This window comes from Populus euphratica, unplaced genomic scaffold, assembly GCF_000495115.2.
Source record: "Populus euphratica unplaced genomic scaffold, PopEup_1.0 scaffold52.1, whole genome shotgun sequence".
NCBI classification, from domain to species: Eukaryota; Viridiplantae; Streptophyta; class Magnoliopsida; order Malpighiales; family Salicaceae; genus Populus; species Populus euphratica.
Genome location: NW_011499933.1, coordinates 817,226 through 843,701, shown reverse-complemented (window position 1 = coordinate 843,701; position 26,476 = coordinate 817,226). Strand labels below are relative to the sequence as shown.

The 26,476-nt window shown below is 35.7% G+C and overlaps 5 protein-coding genes and 1 long non-coding RNA gene across 7 annotated transcripts in view; 4 read left to right on the top strand and 2 right to left on the bottom strand.

Moving 5' to 3' along the window:
• TEX1 (Transducin/WD40 repeat-like superfamily protein) overlaps nucleotides 1-1,649 on the top strand; it is a 3,091-nt gene extending 1,442 nt beyond the window's left edge. Inside the window, exons 6-11 of the mRNA XM_011041559.1 lie at nucleotides 336-393; nucleotides 508-607; nucleotides 727-813; nucleotides 924-1,002; nucleotides 1,186-1,318; nucleotides 1,437-1,649. Of these exons, the coding sequence (XP_011039861.1) occupies nucleotides 336-393; nucleotides 508-607; nucleotides 727-813; nucleotides 924-1,002; nucleotides 1,186-1,318; nucleotides 1,437-1,471 (492 nt within the window). The 3' untranslated portion in view covers nucleotides 1,472-1,649. The remainder of the gene's footprint in view (nucleotides 1-335; nucleotides 394-507; nucleotides 608-726; nucleotides 814-923; nucleotides 1,003-1,185; nucleotides 1,319-1,436) is intronic.
• Nucleotides 1,650-2,090: 441 nt separating this feature from the next.
• On the bottom strand, nucleotides 2,091-3,847 carry LOC105136277 (RNA polymerase II elongation factor). Of its 2 annotated transcripts, none has more exons than XM_011041558.1 (3): nucleotides 2,899-3,847; nucleotides 2,744-2,807; nucleotides 2,091-2,646 (listed from the first exon to the last, which is right to left on the bottom strand). In XM_011041558.1, the coding sequence occupies exon 1, from the start codon at nucleotides 3,619-3,621 to the stop codon at nucleotides 2,962-2,964; it is 660 nt and encodes a 219-aa protein (XP_011039860.1). In that variant the 5' UTR covers nucleotides 3,622-3,847; the 3' UTR covers nucleotides 2,091-2,646; nucleotides 2,744-2,807; nucleotides 2,899-2,961. The 2 variants fall into 2 exon arrangements, with proteins under 2 accessions (XP_011039860.1, XP_011039859.1); XM_011041557.1 differs by having other exon boundaries at nucleotides 2,902-3,847.
• Nucleotides 3,848-5,926: 2,079 nt separating this feature from the next.
• On the top strand, nucleotides 5,927-6,704 carry LOC105136276 (ferredoxin-like). The gene has a single exon (XM_011041556.1). It carries the CDS (start codon nucleotides 6,145-6,147, stop codon nucleotides 6,589-6,591), a length of 447 nt encoding a protein of 148 aa, XP_011039858.1. The 5' UTR covers nucleotides 5,927-6,144; the 3' UTR covers nucleotides 6,592-6,704.
• A 4,782-nt stretch (nucleotides 6,705-11,486) lies between these two features.
• LOC105136273 (proteasome activator subunit 4-like) lies at nucleotides 11,487-24,339 on the top strand. The gene is made up of 35 exons (XM_011041554.1): nucleotides 11,487-11,817; nucleotides 11,900-12,002; nucleotides 12,099-12,211; nucleotides 12,295-12,417; nucleotides 12,760-12,861; nucleotides 12,955-13,120; nucleotides 13,786-13,902; nucleotides 14,006-14,073; nucleotides 14,174-14,275; nucleotides 14,374-14,590; nucleotides 14,742-14,975; nucleotides 15,070-15,197; nucleotides 15,312-15,429; nucleotides 15,518-15,736; nucleotides 15,822-15,977; nucleotides 16,162-16,238; nucleotides 16,347-16,555; nucleotides 17,116-17,332; nucleotides 17,428-17,507; nucleotides 17,652-17,769; nucleotides 17,860-18,030; nucleotides 18,352-18,520; nucleotides 18,595-18,638; nucleotides 18,731-18,773; nucleotides 18,848-18,993; nucleotides 19,286-19,380; nucleotides 19,505-20,406; nucleotides 20,705-20,983; nucleotides 21,069-21,164; nucleotides 21,660-21,838; nucleotides 22,180-22,261; nucleotides 22,581-22,708; nucleotides 23,032-23,124; nucleotides 23,838-23,991; nucleotides 24,089-24,339. The coding sequence occupies exons 1-35, from the start codon at nucleotides 11,657-11,659 to the stop codon at nucleotides 24,128-24,130; spliced, it is 5,451 nt and encodes a 1,816-aa protein (XP_011039856.1). The 5' UTR covers nucleotides 11,487-11,656; the 3' UTR covers nucleotides 24,131-24,339.
• LOC105136275 (myb-related protein 308) lies at nucleotides 24,330-26,389 on the bottom strand. The gene is made up of 3 exons (XM_011041555.1): nucleotides 25,449-26,389; nucleotides 25,218-25,347; nucleotides 24,330-25,065 (listed from the first exon to the last, which is right to left on the bottom strand). The coding sequence occupies exons 1-3, from the start codon at nucleotides 25,579-25,581 to the stop codon at nucleotides 24,345-24,347; spliced, it is 984 nt and encodes a 327-aa protein (XP_011039857.1). The 5' UTR covers nucleotides 25,582-26,389; the 3' UTR covers nucleotides 24,330-24,344.
• LOC105136274 (uncharacterized) lies at nucleotides 25,029-25,592 on the top strand. Its single transcript, XR_844317.1, has 2 exons — nucleotides 25,029-25,116; nucleotides 25,204-25,592. It is a non-coding gene; the product is annotated as an uncharacterized LOC105136274 (long non-coding RNA).
• Nucleotides 26,390-26,476: the final 87 nt, after the last annotated feature.

Sequence of the window (26,476 nt, the reverse complement as noted above, 5' to 3'; positions counted from 1 at the left end):
TGGGGGGGGGGGGGGGGGGGGGGGGGTGCATCTGACATCTTACATTAGCTGAGGAGAGAGTGGGCAGTGTGGAAGCATGGATACATGGCCAATACCTGTTACATGGATTGCTTCTGAATCCCTCTAATTTCAAATTACATCAACACTCCAAACTTTTTTAATAATTTTTTCAGGGGGGGGGGGGGGGCATCTTACATCTTACATTAGCTGAGGAGAGAGTGGGGGGTGTGGAAGCATGGGTACAAGGCCAATACCTGTTACATGGATGTTTCTGAATCCCTCTCATGTCAAATTACTTCAACACTCCAAAAAATTTTAATTTTTTTTTCCTCTAGGTAAATGAGATTGCTTGGAACATGACAGGGGAGATGTTCCTTTTGACTACTGGGAATGGTAAGAATTGTATTCTGGCTATTGGAATTGCTTTTCCTTTGATGTTCTGAGCTAATTTTCATTTTGCTGCTTATGCTTTCAAGTATGTCATTACTTTTTATCCAATCTGTTCAGGTACTGTTGAAGTACTATCATACCCATCCCTTCAACCACTTGAAACTGTCATGGCTCATACAGCCGGTTGCTACTGCATTGCAATTGATCCAAAAGGAAGGTAAGATTTCAAGCTGTACAATTTCTTTATGAGCGATTCACATGTAACAACACTAACAGTCTCATATAAACATATATGAAGCATGGAACCATTGATTAAACATCTTTCTACTGTGATAGGTATTTTGCTGTTGGAAGTGCTGATTCCTTAGTCAGCCTTTGGGATATCTCAGAAATGCTTTGCGTGCGAACATTTACAAAGCTCGAGTAAGTGGTGATTATTTTTTGTTAGTATGCTGTGTATTTGGATGCTCCTATTTCTCACATGACTTTGATAAAATGCATGATATGGCATGGACCTTTTTGTAATCTCTCAGATGGCCTGTTCGGACAATAAGCTTCAATCACACAGGAGATTTTATTGCTTCTGCCAGTGAAGACTTATTCATAGATATAGTATGTATTCATGGAGCTTCCTCACTTGGTTCTTTTCCATCTCAACGATTCCTTTTCTTCTCAAGAGTTAAATATGGGGGGGCATTTCTCCAGTTTGCTAATAGTTTATACCCACTCATTTAACTGCTTTCCACAGCCCATAATCAACAAGATACTGACAAGATTTCTGCTGTTGTTTCACAGTCCAATGTCCACACTGGGCGATCAGTGCATCAAATCCCATGCCGGGCTGCCATGAACAGTGTGGAGTGGAACCCCAGGTACAATTTACTTGCTTATGCTGGGGATGACAAGAACAAATATCAGACTGATGAAGGTATTGAAATTCGTACTGGATTTTTTTTTGCATTAAAGCAGTTGGCGAACTTGTGATCACTAACTGTTTGGTGGCTTTATGAAATTACCTTATTGTTTTCTCATGGCATCCATTGCAGGTGTTTTTCGAATATTTGGCTTTGAGAGCGCCTGAATTATATTAGTGAAGAAGCACATTGTTGTAGACTGCTTCCATTTTTGGGGTTCTTCAAAATTGCTGTATTCTCTGTTAAATTTTGGATATGTTGACCTTGGATTCATGCAACTGTAGTGATCTCAATAGATATGCTTTTCTTTACGCCACTAAATGAACTTTTTGGCAAGTTTTGTTACTCGCCATTTGTATGCGCTATTTAAAATATCTTACAGCATGTAAGAAAGTCAGCCAATCAGAGAAGCAAAATTTGAATTTCTTTATTGAAAACATGGAAATTTGGGCTATGGGAGAAATTTACTCTCGAAGGAGGCGGGTGAGCATCAAAGCAGCTTGGCAGGAGTGGTTAGATGGCTTTACTGAATATGGTTCCATAATTGATTTATGCAGTTTGTCCTTCTCCGTATTTTCTGTGGCTGGGAGGAATCCCATAGCAACGTGCCACAACAAAGCGTGCTCAGAGTATCTTGAAGCGCATCTGTCAACCAATGTCTTCTATGCTAGTGGTGAAAACCGGGCTTTGAGATAGTATTCTTGTTAGATTTGTAGTTACCTTGATTTAAAAAAAAAAATGCAATTGTCTCAGTTAAGATCTCTTAAGTCAAGTCAGAGGGATGCTGCAAGATCCAATTTCTGAAAAGAAACATGAAAAACCTTTTATTGATGATAAAGAATTGATTTTTTCTACGTTGTACAGATAGAACTGCACACACAACACAAGCTGTGTTGCTGCTTGCTTATTCAAAAAATCTGGAAGTGTACAAGACTTTATTATTTATAGCTAAGCAAGGATTTGCAGTCGCAAGCAGGATGTGCCAACAGGCTCATTAAATGTCCTGTAAAATGTCTTCTGTTTGCTGAAAGTTATCAGTGCAGAAAATGGATGCTGCTACGAGATGGAATTGCCAGGGTAATTGAAGTTGAACTTGCACCATTCTGCAGATTTGCAGTACACCAGGCATCATTGTTCTGGTACCCTTTTCAGCATCCGTACTGGAATTCAGGAAGAATCTGACCGATTTCCTTTTTAGTCAGTAAAATTAACTCCAACTAACAAATGATCGGACCAAAAATGCTTCATCCCCTTGAGGAGATCAAAGACGACGCAATGACATTATCAAACCTCCCGAAATCCAGCACCACAAAAACTCTTGGATGAATGGTGCAGAAAAGACCTGCAAAAATACAACAGACAGACATGCTTAGCAACATGAACTAACAATCAATTACCAAGTTTCCTGTAATTGTTATTTGGAATGATTTGGCTGTTACCTTCGAGTTATTAATCAGAACTCGCCAGCAAGTTCAACGTAGTTGTAGATTAAACAATCACCACCTGCAGGAACAAAGCATTCGGTCAAATCCCAACAGCTTGAAAAAGAACATCCTAGTGGTAATTATGCTGACAAAACATCTGATACTGTTTTTACCTTCAGTCTGGGCACCAGGCTGGGAGAAACCCACAGGCTGGCAACCTTCCCTGGTCAGAATCAGCAAAGCATGAATTTGGAAGCAGGAAACACCAAACCTGTGAAACAAACAAGACAAATTGTAATCAAATACTGTTGACACCAAGTAAGTGGTTTCCATTTGATCTCAACACTTGAGCTCTTCATTCTCTTTCCACTCAGTGGCTCTTTTGACAAATCAAAACTAGCCCCTTTCATTCTCAACTCTTGAATACACCTAGTAAGAGCTCTATTATCATTCTTCTCTCTTTGCAATTGCCTCCACACCTTCCAGTACCTGCAAACCTTAACCTGAACCAAGAACACAAATACAAGCGAAGTACAGACAGACACAAGAGAAGGTATCCACCAATTCTTGCAAGAATGCTCTTTACTATCAATAGAAGAGGTAAACAAAATAGTTAAGAAAAACCCATGAAATACTAAAAAGAAGCAACAAAGTTGAAAGATTTCGCGCTTGATAGAGTCCATCCTTGACTCTTTCAAAGAAATTCTACGGCCAAAAAGATCCTCTTCTCTTTGCCATAGCTTGAGAAGCAAAAGATGGCCCGGACTATTAGAAATTTCTGCTAATGGGTGGTTTTGAATTGCTGTTATTGTGTTCATGGCACATATCAGTTTCTGTTGGTGCTCTTCATCTACTGGGATTTCTACGATGTGGGAATCTTTCATTTCAGCCATTGTTGAACAGAAATGAGATAAAGTTCAGGAGAATTTAATTAACAGAAGCAAAGAACACAAGAAAGGAAACAGAATAATGAACTAAAAGGATTTGAGGATATAAATAAATATCAGAAAACCAAAATGGGAAGTTTTTCCGATAGATTGCTTGAAGGAAGACTTGAAGAGAAAGAGAGAGAGGAAGACTTGAAGAGAGATTAGATTGCTTGATTTTTGAGGGAGGGAGATAGTTTTCTGATATTTAAATTGAAGAGAAACGCCTCCGTTACATCTGATGCTCCAACGGTAAGATTTCTAAGCAACGGCTATATTCACGAAAGCTAAATAATGGGCCTGCTAATTAGGGCTCCAAGAATCGGGCCATCCTGTCCGTTAGACCGAATTAGGATTGGGTCAGAGGGCTGGGATTTGATTTAAGTTTATTTTTTAACAACTAATTATTTACAAAGAAAAAAAAGCTAGAAAAAGGGTAAAAAAAGCTGTGGTTATTTTTAGATTTTTCATGAATTTAATTTATTATTTATTTGGTCACATAGGAGCCACATAAATCATGCAATCTATTTAATATACTAAATTAATCCAATAACATCTTTTTTTAGTATTTAAGGACACGTAGATTTCTACTAAAAATATATGTAACATACAAGCTACAGATCTTATGTTCCAACAATACATTTTCATACAAATTTTCCTTAATTTACTCGAATATAAAAAAAATAGAGAGAGATTTTCATACATATGAAGGTAAAGATGTATTTGAGTAAAAGGACAATTTCTTATTTCGTCATATGTGGCCTAATAACCCATTGATTCTAAAAGTTGATGTGGTTCTTATTTGAGGCTGACACACTTTACTTCCAATTAATTAGATGCACGCACCCTTTTTCTCTCTTCATTATCTCCTCTTATAGAATCCCTGCATGTTTTCTCAATTTGCTAGGACTGACCTGCAGAGAGTTATTCTACCTGCTAGAGATAAATTTCTTGATTTCAAGCCGGCTAGCTTCTGCTGTATGTTCTCAACGATGTAAGCATAGGTTTGCTTATTAATCCGCTGTATTGGAGGACACATTTTTAGTGGGGGGAACCTTATTATGCTCACTTCTGGCCTGCCGGAAGAAATACTGAGCATATTCAGGCGACTCATTACACAATCCAGTTCAACTTCACCAGCCTCCGCAAATAATAGCATGTCATCAGCAAAACAGAGGCGAGACACAGATGGCCCACTTTACTGACCTTATATCCACTGTTCTCCCTATCAGTTGAGAAAGATAACCATTCCAGAGAATCTGAAGAGATGCAGTCTCTGTACATTTCATAATAAGCTCAACAAACATGGCAGGGAGGCCAACATCCATCATAGTGTCTCTAATAAAATCCCATCTTAGTCTATAATAAGTTTTCTCCAAGTCCACCTTGACGGAATGAGGACCAAGAAGTTGATTAATTTCTGCAACATCCTCCTTACCTTCTGTAATATCTCTGAGATACTTGAAAACTGCAAGTCCCACAACAAGCCATTGATCCACTGATAATAAATGGTTGATATCCGTCAGGCCCTGGAGCTTTAAGAGGTTTCATCTCGAATAAGGCTTTCTTAATCTCCTCATCGGTAATTGGTGCCATCATGTTGTCTATAGTCCTCTGTTCTAGTTTAGAGAACGCACCGTGTAAAGGGGAACTAGGAGCCAAATTTTCCTCCCTGGTGAAAAGTCTATGATAAAAATCCACTGCTAACTCTTTGAGGTTATCTTCATCCCAAATCCACTTACCATTGTCGTCTTTCAGTGTCCTGATTCTGTTTCTTTGCCTCCTGATTACATTCTTCGTGTGGAAATAAGAGGACTTTTTATCCCCCAAGGAAAAACATTGGCACCTCGATTTCTGAAACAAAAAATTTCCTCTTGGGATAAAATATGGTTCAATTCCTCTATCAGCCTCTTGCGCATGAAAATGTTGCCAACACCTGTTTATTCCACTCCTTCAGTTTCTCTGTCATTGTCCTCAGAGATGACACCAGTCTAACCTTCCTTTCATGAGATCTGCAAAATTTCCGTGTGTGACCTATGCTGCTTCAGAATGAAAGAGGCGGATTTCAATTCAATCCTCCCTCCTAAAAGCATGTGCAATTTGGGGGCCAGTTTATGCTACAAAGGGCCAAATTACACAAATTCAAAGTTTGAGGACCAAAATAAAATTTTTCAAAAAAGCCACTCCAATCCGCAATTGCAAGAGAGTGTACGGTATTCTCTTTGCTGCAGTATGGCTTTTAGCTTTGTATATAAATCGTAGAAAACTTTATTTAGAAACTTCGAGTTTCCACCCGTCCCCACGAGCACTGTGTTCATCTATCTTCGAATAAACATATACAAAGATAATGCAAACCACAAAAGCTTGCATATATTTGTGGCGGATAGGGTTCCACGGCATCCCGTTATATACTACTTCCACAATCCTCCCACACTTCATCACAGAGAGGAACTCCTAGCTTATACCGACACTTTTCAATCCAGAAGAAAAATGGCCTCCACATCTGTAGTTGCCATGGCGAGCGCCTCTTTCACTCACCAAAACCCAGCTGTGACAAGCCTACGGCCGGCTCTTCCCAAGGTGGGGCAGTCTCTTTTTGGCCTAAAGGCCGGTCATAGAGGAGGACGTGTAAAGGCAATGGCAACATATTCAGTGAAGCTCATCACTCCTGATGGTGAAAAGGTGATTGAATGCTCTGATGAAACCTACATCCTTGACAAGGCTGAAGAGGAAGGTGTTGACCTTCCATACTCATGCAGGGCTGGTGCTTGCTCTTCATGTGCTGGCAAGATCGTGGAAGGGATTGTGGATCAGTCTGATGCTAGCTTTCTTGGAGAAGACCAGATAGAGGCTGGTTGGGTCCTCACCTGTCATGCTTATCCTAGGTCTGATCTTGTCATCGAGACACATAAAGAGGAAGAGCTTGCTTCAAGTTAGATATTGCTTTAAATATATATATACATATGTACAACTAGCAATGTATTCCTGCATGTCGTCTTCATCTTTCTCGTTGCTCACGAGTATTGTCAAAGTGTTTGCTTTTCATTTAATTACTAATTTGCAAACAAATTAAATAAAGTATAATTTAACCTAATTTTTATATATTTAAAATATTGTTGAGACATGCCTGTGATCTCATCAGCTACATTTAATTCTAGTATTAAGGGTAATATATAAAAGAAGTTTGTTTCCTTAGATATTTAATTTTTAAGGTCAATATTCAGATAAATCAATGGCCAATCAACTCTTAAAGTTTCCCTTTTTGTTTTTGTTTTTGTGTGAATAAAATCAATGGCCAAAACAGATAAGGAACATGTTAATTTAGCCTCTCTTCTGCAGTAAACATTGAGATTACCACAAAACATTCCTGCATGCCCACTCAGTAGATGTAAAAGCCACGCTTCAATTATAACATCCCAAAACTTCTAATAATTTATCTGGAATTCATGATTTTATTTTTTGTACAAAAATTTCAGCGTGTGTCCTCTAATTTAGCATATTTCAAGTTATCATCGATAATATTAATGTCAATTCCTAATAAACTATTTTTACAATTCAGTATTTATATTTTTAAATATTTTATTAGAACATTTCTCAATCAATAATATTTCACATTCTCTAATCTATTAATTCAATGAATAATTATGTTAATGAAAATAAAAAAAGATGATTATCTTAACAATTATACACATAATCATAGATTTAATATACTTCCTTCAATCATATTTAATATTATTTTATACAAACAATATTAACTATGTGTTTATATATATATATATATATATATATATATATATATATATATATCACCATTATAATTAGACAATAATTGCACAATAGAATACAAGTTGAATAGACTAATTCGTTTAAGTTCATACATACATAACAAAATGATCTTTAAAATATACATTAAAATATACATGAAGTATTATTATTATTATTATTATTAATTTACATCACTAAAAGATTTAGTAAACTCTAAAGCTATTAAAATGCACGACATTGAGATGAACCTGCACAATTATTTAAAAAATAACCATGATTAATTAGAGTATTTAAATTTTACATATATATATATATATATTAGTTTTTCACAAAGAAATTTTTAAATTTACTGCTTATCTTCCAAGTAGTAATCGCAAATCAATAATTTAAAAATTCAATTACCCTAGAAACAAGGCTCTTAGGTTGGACAATTGGTTAATTAACTAGTCATAACAATCTCCTTCATTATCTCTAGTTAAGATAATTAATAGCTTATACTGGATTCTTGGTAGGCCAAAACTATTCATGGCTAATACTTGCAAAAAATCTTTTTTAGTGGAGGTATGAACTCTCTGATGCTTAAATAAATATTTTTTGAAAGAGAAAAAATACAAAAATATTCTAGAGAGAGATACTTTGAAAATATATATGTAGTGGAGAATGAAGATTGTGAACCTTTATTTTAAAAATCTCATGGTGTATTTATAGTACATGAGTCTTATCATTTCATATAAAGGAGAGCATACAGTGTAATTACCTTAATAACATTTAATAAAAGATAAATATTCTTTATATTTATATTAATATTTAATGGGAATATGATGGGTTCTTAGAAGATTTTTATACACCTAAAAAGGTGCAGAGAGATTAGAGTTTAAGATATCAAATGTAGCTAAGCTTATTGAGACTTTTCCTCAAGAAGAAACCCAAGGGAGGATGGTTATTCCTCTAAAGATGATCTTTACATTGGATTTGACTAATAGTAGAGTCTAAGTGTCTTAAGTTCATTAAAATCTGGTATAAGATCCACATTATCTTAAATTTGACTAAGTTCTAAGTGTTAAGTCCAAGTGTTAAGTTTGATATAGAGTCATGAACCTTAAAACCAATTGAGGTAGTGTTTTAAAATTATTTACTGGTTTTAAAATAATTGTTTCGATATGAATTATTTATTAGTTGATATTTTTTTTTAATATTTCTAAATTATTTTGAAATATTGATATTAAAAATAAATTTTAAAAATTAAAATAATATTATTTTAATATATTTTTCAAAAAATACTTTAAAAAACAAATTATATAACTTCAAACACTCGTATACGGGATCTCATTTTAGCGGATATCATAAGACGAACATTGCAAGCATCAGCTTACTCATATCGTATACATGCAGAATCCATGCATGCTCTGCAGGAGTTGCAATGCCCTTTCATAATCTTGAATTAGCTATAGATCTAAGTGGTTCCGACATTAATATAAAACTTAAATAAACCTTCGAATTATGGAAAATGTACCCACTAGCTACCTCTAAACCAACGATCCAACATGATTTCAGGCAAAAATAAAATTAAAGGAGGCTGGAAAAACATTATTCATTTACATCATTGCATTGCTTTTTAGATTACAATGTTTTGCTTTTTTTTTTTATTGAATTTCTTTTTTTTATTAATTTTACCTATTAATATCAGAGTGGTTAATAATTTAGATACATAACCTATTTTGTTTTATTTTACCTTTCTGTAAACCTAGCATGATTTATGGGTTTTTAGAATAACTCAAGTATTTCGACTTACATGTTAGATGGTGTATTTTTATTTAAAAAAAATTAAACTTATTTTTTTTGTAATTTATTTTTTTATATAGTTAAAAAAATAATTTTAGATAAAATTTATGTTATTAAACTTGATAAAGTAATACACTTTGTGAATTGCAATTAAAATCCATTGTTTTTTTTGTTATTAAATTTTTATTATGATTTTTTAATTTTATTTTTAATATTGAGATGTTTGAGAATATAGCTTCGCAATTTATTTATTTTTATTTTGTTTTTTTATAAGTTTAGCATAATTTACGGATTTAACAGGGCACCTAAGATTATCCTAGTTTATAAGTTTAGTGAAGTGCTTTTTTTTTTTTTAATTTTAATTGAACTTGACGTTTTTTGTTGTCTATTTATTTTTCTCGTGTAGTTAAAAACTTTAATTTTAAAAAAAATCATTTTATTAAATTTTATAAAATTTATTGATATATTTATAGGTTTGACTGATACACTTAGTTTGCGGGTATAATAAATTTAATTGTTTTTTATTTTTTTAATCTTAAGTTTTTAAAATAATTTGTGTGATTTTTTTTTAGTAGCCATGAAATCACTATCCTGATAATTGTACTTTTAGATTTTAAAAATCTTATATGGATTTGATTTTGACATTTATATTATTTTTAATATTTTCTTAAATAACCAGTTAAATAATTAAAAATAAATTTAAATAGATAACACAATTATAAAACACAATATCAATTAAAACTTTATGTCCATTCTCAACCCATATGCAGTTTATGGCCACAATAGATGCCACGCAGGGCACACTTCTTCAACAACGAACTTCCATATGGGTATCCACCAATCTGGTAAATTATTGATCTGGTCCTCATTTGATCCCTGTATTCTTAGTGAAATAATCACTTAGTCCCTTTAGTTCATTTGTTTATATTTTCATGTTTATTTCCAATTTAGTCCTTTTGTTGTGTTTTTCACAACAATTTTACTTTTAAATTTTAATAAAAATATATAATTTCACCTACTATATACAAAGTTAGAAACACATTTAAAATTATAATTCAAGAGATTTCCGAAAATAAAAAAATCATTGGTCAACTTTTATCAAGGACCAAACTTACAATTCTTAAAACTAGAAGCACCAATTACAATCTCAGATAAAATAAAAAATGGTAATTTACTCATATGCCATCCATCTCAATCAACCCCTCCTACAAGTTAAGGAATCTTCTCGTCAACAATTGACTGATTGTGTACTTGGAATCATCATATAATTTATATTTTTAAGTGATTTTTGAATTAGTTTTTATCTGTAAAAAATATTAAATTAATATTATTTTAGATATTTTTTATAATTTTGATGCATTAATATATAAAATCTAAAAAATAATAATTTTAATATATCTTTATTTAAAAAGTACAAATACATGCTTAAACATATAAATTTTTTTGTTTATGTTATTTTAATTTATTCAAGAATTTTTGGGTTATCTCTTATATTTAAAGTATATGTTTTTTTTAATCAATATAGTAAATAATCTTGTAATATTTAAATTTAACACAACTAAAGATAGGAAAAAGAAATTTATCATGTTATTTTTTTTAATGTGATTGTTCGTATGAGATTGTGCGTATCTAAATTAATTTTATAGGTCTTAAAATTAACGATTATATAAACTTTTAATAATTATTATATTAGATTTAAAACTCTTTAATTTTAAGCTTTTACCATTAAGCTACTGCTAGATGGTTATTAATCATGTATATTAAATAAGAGAGGGGGGCTTTTTTTTAATTAATTTTTAGCACCAGAAGAATCCTCCTACCATTTTGTTTAAGGTGCGTAGCAATATTCCTCCAGGTTCTTGCATGGCTACTGATAAGCCGAGCTTGATTTTATCAATTGCATTACCATGTTTTGTGGCAATCTAGGATAACGTCCAGATGATTTTTAGTGATAGGCATATAAAACTACCTGTTATTTAAAAAAAATAAATTTTTTTAAAAATATAAATTATAGCTTTTTTAACTAAATATTTTTTACAAAATCATAAAATAAACACCAATAACCAATCAGGATCAAATATTTGATTGGAGCTCAACGCAGAACAACAACGTAAACAAACACGCCATAACTACAAAGGTATCCTAATAATCTTAAAAGAAAAAGGAAAAAAAAAGGGAAGAAGAAAACCACCGGTCCCGGTTACCAGTCAACCCCCAGCAAAACCCCGTCGGCCACTCCAGTCCAAGAAAAAACGATCCATCACCGTTAGTACCAGTTATTTACAAAAATGACATTTCTTCTCACAAAAGAAACGGCCTGCCTTCCTCCCCTCAGCTACATCCCTGTCCCCTCCTCCAAGAAATAAAAAATCCAAATTCCTATATTAAAGAGAGACACAGACCTTGATATTTCTTACTTCTTAATAACTTCCTCGTACCTTCAATTCAGAACCAGATGCATCTCTACAATGCGTGGTTGCCACCACCGGTGGCGGAGGAGACGAAGAAAGAGAAAGACTCCTTCCGTCGCGTCCTGAACTCTGTTAAAGATTCTTACAAACCTGACGATCCTGATTCCGTTCACTCCACTCTCAAATGGGTTTCCGTCCTCGAACTGTTAGTCTCCGCCTCTTTTGAATTCAGTTTTATTTGATTCTAATCGAGTGTGTGTTAGTTAATTAATTACTGTTAATCACAGTTTTATCAAGGCAAAGAGCGAATTGAATTTAGAAGATGTAGCTGAGCTCGTTCAAATTGGAATTGAATTGTTCAATATTTCGCAGAATGAGCTTTATGCTCAGGTATTATTATGATTGACGACTCGGCCTTGTTTAATGCTGATTAATTATTTAATTCTGATAATTGAGTTTGAGTGGCGGAATTTTGGATTTTTTTAGGTGAGATGGGGAAATTTGTTAGTGAGAGTGTTGAATAAGTATAAAAAGAAGTTGGCTTTCAAAGTACAATGGAGGCCATTGTATGATACTCTAATTCATACTCATTTTTCAAGGTTGGTTTGTTAATTTTTTTTTTTTTGAGAGTTTATATTGGTAATTTTAGTGTTTATGATTTGTATAATGATGTGCATTATAGGAATACCGGTCCAGAAGGGTGGAGATTGAGACAAAGGCATTTTCAGACTATCACTTCTCTTGTTCGGTCCTGCCGGAGATTCTTTCCAGTTGGTTCGGCTTTGGAGATTTGGAACGAGTTTAGGTGACTTTGAAGTTTTGAAATTGGTTTTCACTGCTCTTTTGCTTTTTATGGTTGCTAAATGCAGCACTGGAACACATATATGGTGTTATCTAATTTCTTACACTTTATTATTTCAATGGTAAATGGAATCCAATTTAGAAATTGAAAAAAGAAAAACAACTAGAAAGGCTGGTTTTGTTCATTTAGCCTATGCGATGTTAAAAAGGCCAAGACAAAAGGCCTGAAAAAGTATTAATTAAATTAAATGATGGTGCAATCCATCCTTGAAGAATCTGGTGGCATCATATAGTTTCTACAATTTCATTGTTCACTCTTGGAAATTTTCTTGAAATAAACTTGCAGTTCTCTATTGGAAAATCCATGGCATAATTCAGCCTTTGAAGGATCTGGGTTTGTGAGACTGTTTCTACCTACAAACTTGGAGAACCAGGACTTCTATACTGAGTATGTGGTGCATAGTTTTTGGAATTCTTAATTCTTCAGGGTTTTTGGACATGTTGTTGGAACAAGTTTTATAACCTATTGTTGACTTGGCAGTGCTTGGGTTAAAAAAAGTTTGGACTCATGGGACTCAATACCAAATTCCCAATTCTGGAACAACCAGTGGGCAGCTGTCATAGCACGTGTTATTAAAAACTACAACTTCATCAACTGGGAATGCTTCTTACCAACGCTTTTTAGTAGATACTTGAACATGTTCGAGGTGAGCTTATGTATGTTTTATCTAATCTTTTATCAGTCTCTAGGTTGGGGGAATAGAGGTTCTTGACTTGCATGATTTTTAGATTCAAGGAGTAGAGGTGCATGAGTGGTAGGATTTCCTTCTTCTTCAACATTTGGTATTATAGCTCATAATGATAGCAAAGACAAGTTAAATCAAGCTGCTGAATTTTTTTAAACCCTATGTAGTTAGTACTTCTTAAGTACCAGTAGTTGGGGAAAGGATGGGAAGAGGAACAGGAGGAGAGAACCTCTTCCCCGAATCCACTAAAGATATGCATTGACAAATTAACTATGAGATAGTTTGCAAGCAAGGATTCCTTGTTGGAAGGTTTCTTTTTTTATTAAAAAAAATAATATTCTCCAACATCAAGTAGAGGGAAGAAGCAGGGACAGTTGGAATACAAAGAATTTAGAACTCTTCACTCTTTGCCAATTTACTTAAATATTTAAAATGTGGGAAGGGAATCAGTGTACAGAACATATGATCAAATGCTGCGTGCATTTTAAATGAGGCTTGACTTTAATTCTCTATCTCTTGCCATAAGAAAAATTATTGCTCTTGTTTTTCTAGAGTCCTCTGTCTATATCAATCTACTTCTTGCCATTCTGATTTTCCACTATCATGCTTTAATCTGGCAATCACAGGTTCCTGTGGCAAATGGAAGTGCTTCATTTCCATTTTCTGTTGATGTTCCAAGATATACAAGATTCTTATTCTCCAATAAAACTGCCACCCCAGCAAAGGCCATTGCAAAGTCAATTGTAAGATCAATAAACGTGGCCATCCATTTTCTTGATTTCCACAATTGATCTCATCTGAGTGTTTTCTATATCATCATCCTATGTTATTTCATTGCGGATGCAGGTCTATGTGCTTAAACCTGGTAGTGCAGCTCAGCAGCATTTTGAGAAATTGATCAACCTCTTAGAACAGTTCGTTCACTCACATACAAATACTCTAATTATCAATTCAAACCATGTGAATTGTTCATAGTTCTTACTTTTGGCTCGTTATTGTTTTTTATTTATTTAGATATTACCATCCCTCTAATGGAGGTCGCTGGACTTATTCATTGGAGAGGTTTTTGCTTAATTTGGTAATTACGTTCCAGAAGCGCTTACAGCGTGAGCAACAGTAAGGATATATTTGTATCTGTTTCACTGGTATATGTGTTATGCATTTTCTTTAAGTTTGTTAGCTCAACTCTCACTATTCAAATATTAATGTTACAGGAGCACTGATAGCAGTAGACATGCAGATATGTTTCTTGGAAGATCAGAAAGGACTTTTTTTGTCAATGTTTTGCTGAAGTTAATTGATCGCGGACAATATAGCAAAGATGAACATCTTTCTGAGACAGTTGCTGCAGCAACTTCCATTTTGTCATATGTGGAGCCAACTCTGGTTCTTCCATTTTTAGCATCTCGATTCCATTTGGCCTTGGAGACGGTTAGTAGTGGTGCATGTGTTATTTTAGGGGCCAAAACGCTAAAATTTGATAATGACCCTCCCTTCAAGGGATATTTAGTAGTCTTCTCTTCGGATTATGCTTCTTTCACCACATTAAACTTGTCTTTTTCCAACCTTTGTGTCTAGTCAGATGACTGCCACCCACCAGTTGAAAACTGCAGTGATGTCAGTAGCATATGCAGGACGTTCTCTGTGTCTCACATCCCTCTCAAGTACAGGTAAACAGGAGGATTGTGGTGGGGGTGATGATGCATATGTTGATCTTCTAACGATCTCATTATCAAATGCTTTACTTGGTATGGATGCTAATGATCCTCCCAAAACAATGGCGACCATGCAGTTACTTGGGTCTATATTTTCCAATGTAAGAGTTAAGGCCTTGATCTCATTGTCTCATTTTTGTTTTATAGTTCTATGATTTATGACATGGTCATTTGCTATTCTATTTATAAATGCAGATTGCTACTTTGGATGATAACACCGATCAGTTATCGTTCTTGCCAATGATCCAGTTTTCTGAATGGTTGGATGAATTCTTATGTCGCTTATTTTCGTTACTTCAACATTTGGAACCTGGCAGTGTTCTGTAAGTAATAGCATTAAGTTTCGTATCTCTTTCTTGAATTTTCTGCATAACTTCATATACTTAGACATGTTGATTTGCCATTCTAGTTAGATCAACTCATTATCATTGTTATAGGAATGAAGGCCTACATTCATCAGCAACATCAGGAACCTTTCTTGTAGATGATGGTCCTTTCTACTATTGTATGCTTGAAATCTTGCTTGGAAGGCTATCAAAATCGCTATACAATCAGGTTTCAATTGTTTTCTTCATTCACAGTCACCATGTCCCCCTCCTTGGGTAGGAGATTGTTTTGTAAACTATTCCTTTCATGGTAGCAGGCTTTGAGAAAAATTGCAAAGTTTGTTAGGACAAACATTCTTCCTGGAGCGGTTGCAGAGGTTGGATTGCTTTGCTGTGCATGTGTTCATTCAAACCCGGAAGAGGCTGTTGCTTCTCTTGTTGATCCAATCTTGTCATCTGTTATATCCTCTTTGAAAGGAACACCTGCTACAGGGTTTGGAGGGAGTGGGATTCCTGATGCTGAAGTTTCAATTAAGGTTTTTTCATTTGTTAGATTGCATAAGTTATTAGATTTTGTTTTGCAGAAAGATTCTTACTGAAAATTGATGGCTTCTTTTCCAGGCAAAACCAACACTCTCTCCAGCTCTTGAAACAGCAATCGATTATCAATTGAAAATATTATCAGTTGCCATAAACTATGGAGGTCCTGCTCTTCTTCGTTACAAGAATCAATTCAAAGAGGCTATCGCGTCAGCTTTTGAATCTCCCTCGTGGAAGGTTTCAATTTACTTCCAGTAACTTGTTTGTTTTGTAATTGCAGATCCTACTCAAATGATTTTTGTTTGGATAGGATGCATATTGGATATTTTGCTGAATATTTTAAATGGGTGTCTGTTTTTATTGTATTGCATTACATTACATATATTTTTTTGTTGTGGAAAACTCTCTCATCATATGATAGGTTAATGGAGCTGGTGATCATCTCCTTCGATCCCTCCTTGGAAGCCTGATTGTTTATTATCCTATCGATCAATACAAGTGAGCTTATGTCTTTTCACCTATACATTTGATTGTGATGAATTCTTTTTGTAGGTTATTTATTCAACTCCCCTTTGAATTAAAAATTGAAGAATGTGGATTTCCTAGGTGCATTTCATGGCATCCAGCTGCTATGGCATTAGAAGAATGGATCAGTGCAAAAGATTATAACAGCGATGGACCATTGATGGGCCCCAAGTGGCATGTTCCAAGTGATGATGAAGTTCAGTTTGCAAATGAACTTTTAAACCTTCATTTTCAATCAGCTTTAGATGACCTTTTGAAAATATGCCAAAATAAAATACACTTAAATGCAGGTAATCCTCCTTTCTTCTAATGTAGTTTTTTTCTTGTATTTTTCTGATTTTTTGGTGAAAGTCTTATCTTGAGAAGCATAGGGCCTGTTTAGGAGTGTGGTAGAGGTTTTTTTTGGCTTAGAAATGCATCAAAATAATATATTTTTTCTAAATTCATTTCTGACATTAGCACATCAAAACAATCCAAAAATACCAAAAAAATTAATTTGAAGCTAAAAAAAATATATTTTCAAAAGCGCAGTTGAACCGCTATGCCAAACAGAGCCTTAGATTCTTGCTAAGTCAGAAAACCAGTAAAAAATAATGGCCCTCTAGAAAACCTCTGAATTTGATGACTTTATATCAATGGATCAAAATATTTTAGGAAGGTTCATTCTGCGATAAATCTCATACAACCATGTTTTAGTGTTCATGACTCCACATGTCTTAGTAGTTGAAGAATTTTCCCAAGCTATTGAATATATGCTGTTTTCCCATGTAAAGAAAAATGTCTTGACTTACATGTTGCAATTGATATTTCATTATTATTCTTCCACTAATTACATGCAACTTGTAAGCAGGGAATGAGAAAGAGCACTTGAAAGTGACTCTTTTGCGAATTGATTCTTCATTGCAAGGGGTTTTATCTTGCTTACCTGATTTCAGCCCATCCTCCAGGAATGGGATTGTTGAAGATACAAGTCATACTTCTTTCTTGATAGCCGGAGCAACTGGTTCAAGTGTTGGCAGCGCTGGACTGCGTGAAAAAGCTGCTGAGATTATACATGCAGCTTGCAAGTAATGTTTGGATTTTAGTATTTATCTGGATATTATTTACCTATACTGAGCAAGTCTGATCTGCTGAAATGCTGTTATATTTGCAACACTGGCAGATATATGTTAGAAGAAAAATCAGATGACAGCATCCTCTTGATACTCATTGTCCGTATTATGGATGCTTTGGGAAACTATGGTAATGAACTTTATGTTTGGATGAATAAAATTCGTTTCTACTTTTTTGAGATGCTTAGAGTAGTTTTTCTGTACAACTATTTTCGACATCCTCCCTTTTCATCTCTTGACATGTGTATTTCATCTCCCAACCTCGGTCAAACAGGAAGTTTGGAGTATGAGGAGTGGTCGAATCACAGGCAGGTTTGGAAGTTGGAATCTGCGGCTATTTTAGAACCTGCAATGAATTTTATCGTGTCTTCTCATTCTCGAGGAAAAAAAAGGCAAGAAATCCTGTCATGATAGTCCCTGTATTGTTAAGTGAACTTTGCATTGGAGACTGGAATTTGAATGTTTAATCTAATCCATTTCAGGCCCAGGTGGGCTCTTATCGACAAAGCATACATGCATAGTACTTGGAGGTCATCACAATCCTCCTATCATCAGTTTCGTTCAAGCAGGAACTTCTCTCCACCAGATCATGCAATTCTTTTGATGGATGATCTGCTAAACCTTTCTTTGCATAGCTATGAAACTGTTCGTGCGTAAGTTGTTCAGTCTTTGATAATCCTTGGTTGATCAAACTGGATTTTCTTATGCATATATGATTCTATTGGGTGATATGGTTGCAAATGATTTTAACGTGCAATTCTTTTGATGGATGATCTGCCAAACCTTTCTTTGCATAGCTATGAAATTGTTCATGTGTAAGTTGTTCAGTCTTCGATAATCCTTGTGTGATCAAACTGGATTTTCTTATTGGGTCATGGGTTGCGAATGATTTTAACTAAAGGTTTGACTTGTTTACCATGAAAAACAATGAGTGGTCATATCATATCTGATATTCATTGTTAACCTTATGCCAGGCTTGCTGGAAAATCTCTGCTGAAGATGATTAAGAGATGGCCATCAATGATTTCAAACTGTGTTCTCTCACTTACTGAACACTTACAGAATCCCAGCTCACCAGAATATGCAGTGCTGGGTTCTTGTACAATCCTTTCTACGCAAACAGTTCTCAAGCATTTGACAACAGTAATATTCAGCACAAATTGGTTGCAATACATTTCTGGAAATAAAATTATTTGATATGCCATCTTTTATTTCAGGATCCAAAAGCGTTGTCTTCTTTTCTTCTTGGTATTCTTTCAAGGTTATCCTTGATTCCTTTTCTTATATATTGGAGGTTGTTGATAATTGTAAAGTCATATGAGTCTACCCTGCTTTTCCTTTTTGTTTTTGCAGCTCACATCATGAATCACTGAAAGCCCAGAAAGCAATTAATGAGGTCAAGGCTCTCATCAGTATTAATTTAGGGTTGGGTCGTTGAATTTTCTTCCTCTAATATTTGATTGCCAACAGCTTTTTGTTATGTACAACATCCAATTTTCTGGAGTGTCTAGAAGCATTTTCAGGACATCAGATAATCACATAGATGGACCAAATTTTGCTGATTTGGTTTCTCAAATTGGATCGATGAGTTTTGATTCTACTGGTTTGCATTGGCGGTAAAAATCTCATTCTTTGTTTACTTTCTATTTGTAGTTTGTGCCAAGCTGCCTGGAGAATTGCATTTAAGTTTATTATGAACTGTCTTGGCTTGTTTATGAAGGACCATGTATTGGCAGACTTGGAAATAGTGTCTGGTTGATTAAGGATTACCTTTGATGCAAACTGCATGTATAATTAGTTTGACTGGAATTTTTGAAAATGCAGAAGCTCTATTTGTTCTAAACTCTTGGCCTTCAAATTGCCATGGATATTGGTTCAATTTCATTCCTTGTTGTTTTTACCTGGCAGGTATAACCTGATGGCTAACAGAGTTCTTCTTTTGTTGGCTATGGGTTCTAGAAATGTTCCAAACATCTCTTCTAAAATCGTGAGTGAAACTGCTGGTGAGTACCTTCCCTGTCAGTTTGTGTGATTGACTCCTTGCCCTTTTCACCATCACTTTCTCCACAATTTAAGGATATTATCATTCACAATTTCTTCAACATTGTCTTACTAATGCCTTTTCAGGTCACTTTCTTAAGAATTTAAAAAGTCAACTTCCTCAAACAAGGATACTAGCAATCTCTGCTCTAAATACACTATTAAAAGAATCGCCTTACAAACTCTCTGCTGAGAATCAGTCTGCAATATCTGAGGAGTTACAAACACATGTCAAATCGTCTCTAGAAGGGGCATTAAGTGAAATTTTTCAGGAAGAAGGGTTCTTTAACGAGACTTTGAATAGCCTGTCTCATGTTCATATAATCACTGATACTGAGAGCACATCTTCCCAAGGAAGTCATAGGAATTCTTCTATCCAAAGCCTTGCAGACAAATCAATTACTCGTTTCTATTTTGATTTTTCATCTTCATGGCCACGTACTCCTAGTTGGATCTCTCTATTAGGAAGTGATACATTTTACTCCAACTTTGCACGAATCTTTAAAAGGCTAATACAAGAATGTGGCATGCCTGTCCTACTAGCACTTAAAGAAACATTGGAGGAGTTTGCAAATGCTAAGGAAAGGTCTAAGCAGTGTGTTGCTGCTGAAGCATTAGCTGGGGTGTTGCACTCTGATGTCAACGGTCTTTTAGGAGCATGGGACAGCTGGATAACAGTTCAGTTGCAGAGTATCATTCTTTCTCAGTCAGTGGAATCTATTCCAGAGTGGGCAGCTTGCATACGCTATTCAGTGACGGGAAAAGGAAAATATGGTACAAGAGTCCCCATCCTGAGGAAACAAATTTTGGACTGTTTGATTAAACCTTTACCTCCAGCTGTAAATACCACTGTTGTTGCAAAGCGCTACACTTTTCTTGCAGCTGCACTCATAGAAATATCCCCACAAAAGATGCCAATGGCTGAGATAGAGCTCCATAACAAACTTATGAATGAGTTGTTGGATAACATGTGCCACTCATCAGCCCAAGTAAGCATGGCATTTTCATACATTTTCTTAGTCTACTTTTCAAATTTTGTGTCTGCTGGCATATTTTGCCACTCTTGTGGATCATATGATTATGTTCTAGTAAGTTGAACTTCCTTTCTATTCCACGCGTGAAAAAGGGAATGGAGGGAATAAGGAAGAAATAATTTTTTCCAAGGAAGAGATTGATCTTATGTATTGATGTATGAAAAGAACAACCATATTTTTTGCACCCTTCTGTTTCTGTGACAGATTGAGTTGTTTTCTGATCTTGTTTCAATGGAAATTTGTCGTGGAACAGGTAAGGGAAGCCATAGGTGTTATCCTGTCCGTGTTGTGCTCTAACATTCGTCTTCAGCTGTCGTCTGCTCATGATTATTCACATGAAGGAGGCAGTGAGATTGACAATCAATTGAAAGAGGAAAAGTGGGCTTTTGTGCTGACTGACCGAGTATCTGATGTGGTCACAAATATTCAGAATACTAGCCCAGCAGACAACTTGGAGACTGATGGGCATATAGCTCTGCAAAACAAATCTTTGAATGGGGATGCACTAGATGATGTTAAGTGGATGGAAACGGTATTAACTTTCAGAATAAATTTATATTTGCATCTATAACTATTAAGAATGACTGATTTATCAGTATATTTCTTGTTTGATGTAGCTATTTCATTTTATCATCTCAACGTTGAAGTCTGGGAGATCTTCTTATGTACTGGATGTTATCGTGCAATTTCTCTATCCTGTACTTTCGTTGCAGGTATTGATGGTGCATTTTCATTGTATGTGTTACTTGACTGGTATTTGCCAGTGGTTTCCATCTAGTTGCTGCATTGAGTGCTCCAATTTTCTGAACACCCGAACTTTTTTCCATGATTCCTTTTATGCTCGTCTACACTCTAGGGTTGGCTTACATATGTTTGGACACAAACAGTAATAATGACACTTTTTATTACAAAATAGATCACAAAAGGGGGAAAACATGGTTCCTTATTTGAACAGAATAGTATTCTCTTTTGGCATTCAGTTTCCTTATTTGGTCTTGCATACAAGTCTTCCACCCAGTGCACTGCTGCACAAGCTGCGGTCATCTTGCCCACTTGTTGCTAGCATTTTGTTTTAGTGATTTTACAAACACAGATGCCAATGTGATGCACAATATTGTGGGATGCTTCAAATTCTCTGGGCAATTTGATATTGGTAACAGCATCCTTGAATTTATTTCCTTAATGTGCCTAATGTTGCTTCTGTGAAGGAAACATCAAATAAAGATTTGTCAACGCTGGCAAAGGCATGTTTTGAATTGCTGAAATGGAGAATTTTCTTGGCACCTCATCTGCAGAGGGTTGTTTCAGTGATTCTTTCTTCTGCCAGTGATCCTAACTGGCGGACCCGATCAGCTACCCTGACATATTTGCGTACTTTTATGTATAGGTAGTGTGCCTTTTCTGAATGCATCATCTCACATTGTGGACTCCTTTTTATCATATTAAACATGCTAAACTATCCTTCAATGCAAGCTATGAATTTTGCTTTGCATTTCCCACACAAGAATATGTATTAATTGTCTGTTGTGGATAACAATTTTATTTTCTGTGATCTCGTGTTTAACAAGATGTCTGTTATAGACCGGAATGTGAAAAGAAATTTTATCAGCTTGAATGTGATTAGAGCGATGTTGAGTATTTTCTGGGAATCAGCCTGAGCCTGTGTGTTAAGCAGGTATTTTTTATGATGTGGATTATAATATAGTTGGCGTGCTCTTTTTATTACAGGCATACTTTCATCCTCTCAAATGTGGAAAAACAACAAATTTGGAGCACAGTTGAAAGTCTTCTGAGAGATAATCAAGTAGAGGCAAGTTCCTGGCTGAATCTTCAATTTAAAAAGTACTATAGATTTTTAGGTGCAAATGTAGATTAGCTGTTGAAGAATAATCCTCTACTTTATTAATATTTAATAACTATCGACCTGACTGACTCTTATTTGTGATAAGAAGTTGGACTCCCAAAATAAAATACAAGTACTGAAATACTAGGTCACCAGGTGCGTTAGGATAGTCCTTTATGCGAAGGTTTCTTTCATTGTGGGAGTTTGTGAGGGAGTGAAGTCCTTGGACAACAGGACTAGTCACTCTATTTTTGCTTTCAACATAAAAAGGTGAATTCTTGGTCAGGTGAGGGAGCATGCTGCAGCAGTTCTAGCAGGTTTGGTGAAGGGTGGGAATGAAGATCTTGCAAGAGACTTCCGTGAAAGAGCTTACTTGGAGGCAAAAACGATCATCCAAATGAAGAGAAAGCAGAGGTCGTATCACCATCTAATGTTCTTTAAGTTAGATTTATCTTTCACTGAGGGTAGAATTGTCATGCACGCATTCATGCACTTGCTTTTGGGGTCTGCATGTCAAACATGCAAGGCTGGCGTTTTGCATTGAAATTTCTTTGAAAATTCTTTTGTTATTAAGTCAAAATAGTATACATGTTATTCGCCATCATCATGATTATTGAGAGTTGATCACTGCTGATATACCTTGTTTTCACGTCCCCTTTGCTTTGAGTACACAAGCAACAAGTCCTGGTATGGATAATCTTGTAATTTTAACCTAAAGATTGTTTGCATGATTGCAGGAATCTAAAAACTCACCAATCTGTAGCATCTATTCATGGTGCAGTACTTGCTTTGGTGGCTTCTGTATTGTCAGTTCCATATGATATGCCCAGGTGTGTTCATGTTAATATAGGAACTGATTGTATCATGCGTTTCCAGAATGATCCTATAATATTTTGGTTTTCGTATGAAATGGTGAGGGTGTGCCTCTAATGGAAAGCTCATAATCATGTCAGATCCTCTGTATAGTTGACTCGTCAAGTGATCATTTTAATGTCATCCAACTAGCCAATCTGTATAATCAAAATAGTGATTTGGAGTAACAATAATCCCAGTAAGAGTTAAGGTATCCTAAAAGACACCCTTGCTTAAGAAGATGGTCAAAGGGTTGTTTTTTCTGGTTCTTTTTTATTCGTAATAACGCCATCATGGATTATGTCAATCACGACAGCAGAAATGGGCTGACATGCTGGGGGTTTCGTGGAAGGAGACTTCGAATTGAAGTACCTGTATTGTGCAAGACTAGCTGAAGATCTCTCTCCCCCTCTCTCTGTTTTTTTTTTTTTTTTCTCTTTCCTGGCATCTGTTATTAAACGAGGATTCCTTGAGGCTGACTAAAATATTTTTGAAACAAGTGAATGGTTTCCCGGTAAATATCCTTCTGTCAGCTCTTGTAAACCACACCAGAAAGCCTTTTCGTGACTCTAACTTAGGGGATAGGATTGACGAGATCTGACTGTTGATATTTCATTGAATAATATATGAATACATATAAATATAATCCCATTGGCCCCTGTATTTTACCTGGTAATTTGTATCCTTTCAGTTGGTTGCCTGAGCATGTTACTTTGCTGGCTCGTTTTGGAGGAGAGCCATTACCTGTGAAATCTGCAGTTACAAAAGCAATCGCTGAGTTCCGACGGACTCATGCGGATACATGGAATGTCCAGAAAGATTCATTTACTGAAGAGCAACTCGAGGTAGCTTTGCAAAAGTTTATCTTCTTAGATGCCTTAGGTTGTATTGGAGAATTTTAATTACTTGATTCTTAAACATCTACTTATTTGATACTTGCAGGTTCTGGCTGATACATCTTCGTCGTCGTCATATTTTGCTTGATATACATTGGGTTTCTAGTAAGAGAAGATACCATACTACCAATGATTGAAAAGGTTGTTACATCAATGATTGGAAGAACAGCGAGAATTTATGTAATTCTAGGGTGTGATTAATATGATAAGTCTTCATTTACATTATTCATATTTTCATTGCACAAGATATATGTTATTGCCAATAAATGAAAGGTGTCAGTCTATTTTGTGTTGTAATGCTCTTAAATAATTGGATTCATTAGATCATCAGATGGCATATCCCATAGCACGCAGTCTGTATTGAATATGGATGAGACTTTTCTAATCTCTTTCCCACCCTCAAATTCTTCTCCGTTTTCATTGCCAAGCATTTCATGCAACCTACCTTGCTGGTCACCTGTTGTGCATGTGCTTCCAGTGCACATGCTGTGATTCCACGGCGACAAAGCTCCTTCGTTGCTGAAAGAAGATGGACAGCATAAAAATGCATTAACCGATGAAGGAAAATCATTGCAGGTGCCTGCAAAATTGGGTGAAGTAACACCAGTGGAGGCCCAGATTTTGTTTGGAGGCAACATTCCAGGTTCTTGCATAGCTCTTGATAAACCAAGCTTGATTTTCTCAATGGTATCATCATTTTCATCATGTTTAGTGGAAATACAAGGGGATGAGGTGTTCCCTTGTGCTACATTTGTGTTGCAGTGTTGCAGCTGGAAGTCGATCCGCTTTTTGGTGAGGAGGTGGAGCATTTCATCTTCGAAGCAGCCAAGGGCTGCTTCTGCTAGGTGGGTCACTTGTGGTGTTGCTAGTGTGGTGGCAATCTCTGCCATGAGGTGGGAGAAGGGTTTGTGGGTAACTGGATCTATACCCATGCCTGAAAGCTTCTTTTTCAGCTTGGTGTTCCAGTGATTTTTAACATCGTTGTCTGTGCGTCCTGTAAGCTGAGCAGCAATCAATGACCATCTGTAATGCCATTTCGCAGTCATTGAATAGCTAAACTCGATACAGAATTAGGTATAGACAGCATGCTTGAAGTTTAAAAATATATCTGAGGTTTTGAAAACAATCTTGACAACGGTATTGAAAGATTGAACAATGTAGATTAATCGGTGTACCGGTTGCCAACAACAGAGTGAAGCTTGACAATGGTCTGTTCTTCCGCATCCGAAAACTGGCCATGCTTCAGATCAGGACGAAGATAATTTGTCCACCGCAGCCTGCAGCTCTTCCCGCATCTTTGAAGACCTTAATTAATTATACAAGTAAATAAAAACAATTAGGTTATAGCATAAGATGAATGGATGATGTTATGGAGAACATTGATGTGGAGGGAAAGGGGCAGAAACCAGCATTCTTGGGGATGAGCCGCCAGTTACGGGTGCCGTGTTGGGCGATGTAAGAAGAGAGTTTGTTATCTTCTTCAGGTGTCCATTGTCCCCTTTTCACGTTGTCCTTCTCACAGCATGGAATCCTGCCCATCTTTGTGTGCTTGTCTTTTGTTTATTCTTATTCTTTCACCTTCCTCCTTAAGAAATGCTTATACTTAGCCTACTATATTGTCTACTCATGAATGAAAAGTAAAAGAAAAGACAGGTAGTAATAGAGAAATCCTCCCCAGTGCCTCAAATCTTGGGTGACCAAATTATAAAGAAAAGAAAACACAAGCGAGTGTTAAAAGAAAAAAGTTAGGTGTTGCATATTGCAATATTGCATGGGTTTAAATTAATTTTGAAAGACTAAAAATGGCATCAAAGGTGCATGATTTTACTAAACAATTCAACGCCACCGAGGGTGTGAGAGGTGGGCCGGTAGCTCACCCACAAGACACCTTGGAGGTCAACTCCCTTTCTCTCTCCCACCCTGCTTGACAATCCTTTGTAGGTCATTGCAAATGTTTTCGGTTGGGCTTTGGTCACACAAGTTTACCACCTCCTCCATGGTAAGACTCAAATTCCTTGGACCAGAACAAGTGACGTTCAAGTTTGTTGCACGTACGTGGGGTTTGTTTTGTACAACTTGTAAGAAAGAAGTCGGTTGATGCAGTAGAGTGGACTAGACATAACTGTTCTTGTACACTTTCTTAATGGCTGATGATTTATAGACATTATAGTTTATGGACCCAGCACAACCCTAGACCAGATCTAACCCTAGACCAGGTCTGACACTGTGGTTGTGTGCAATACTAGAAGCATTTGACAAATGGATTCATCATCTTAGTGAAAGACACTTTAATATCAAATGGACCGCGAAAGGTTAAGATGCATACTACATGAAAGATACGGAAATTTGGTAGTAGAGCTAAATGCGGGGATTTCATTAACAAGACTGAAACTACAAGAAATGCATTAACCGAAAAAAATAACTACAGGGTCTG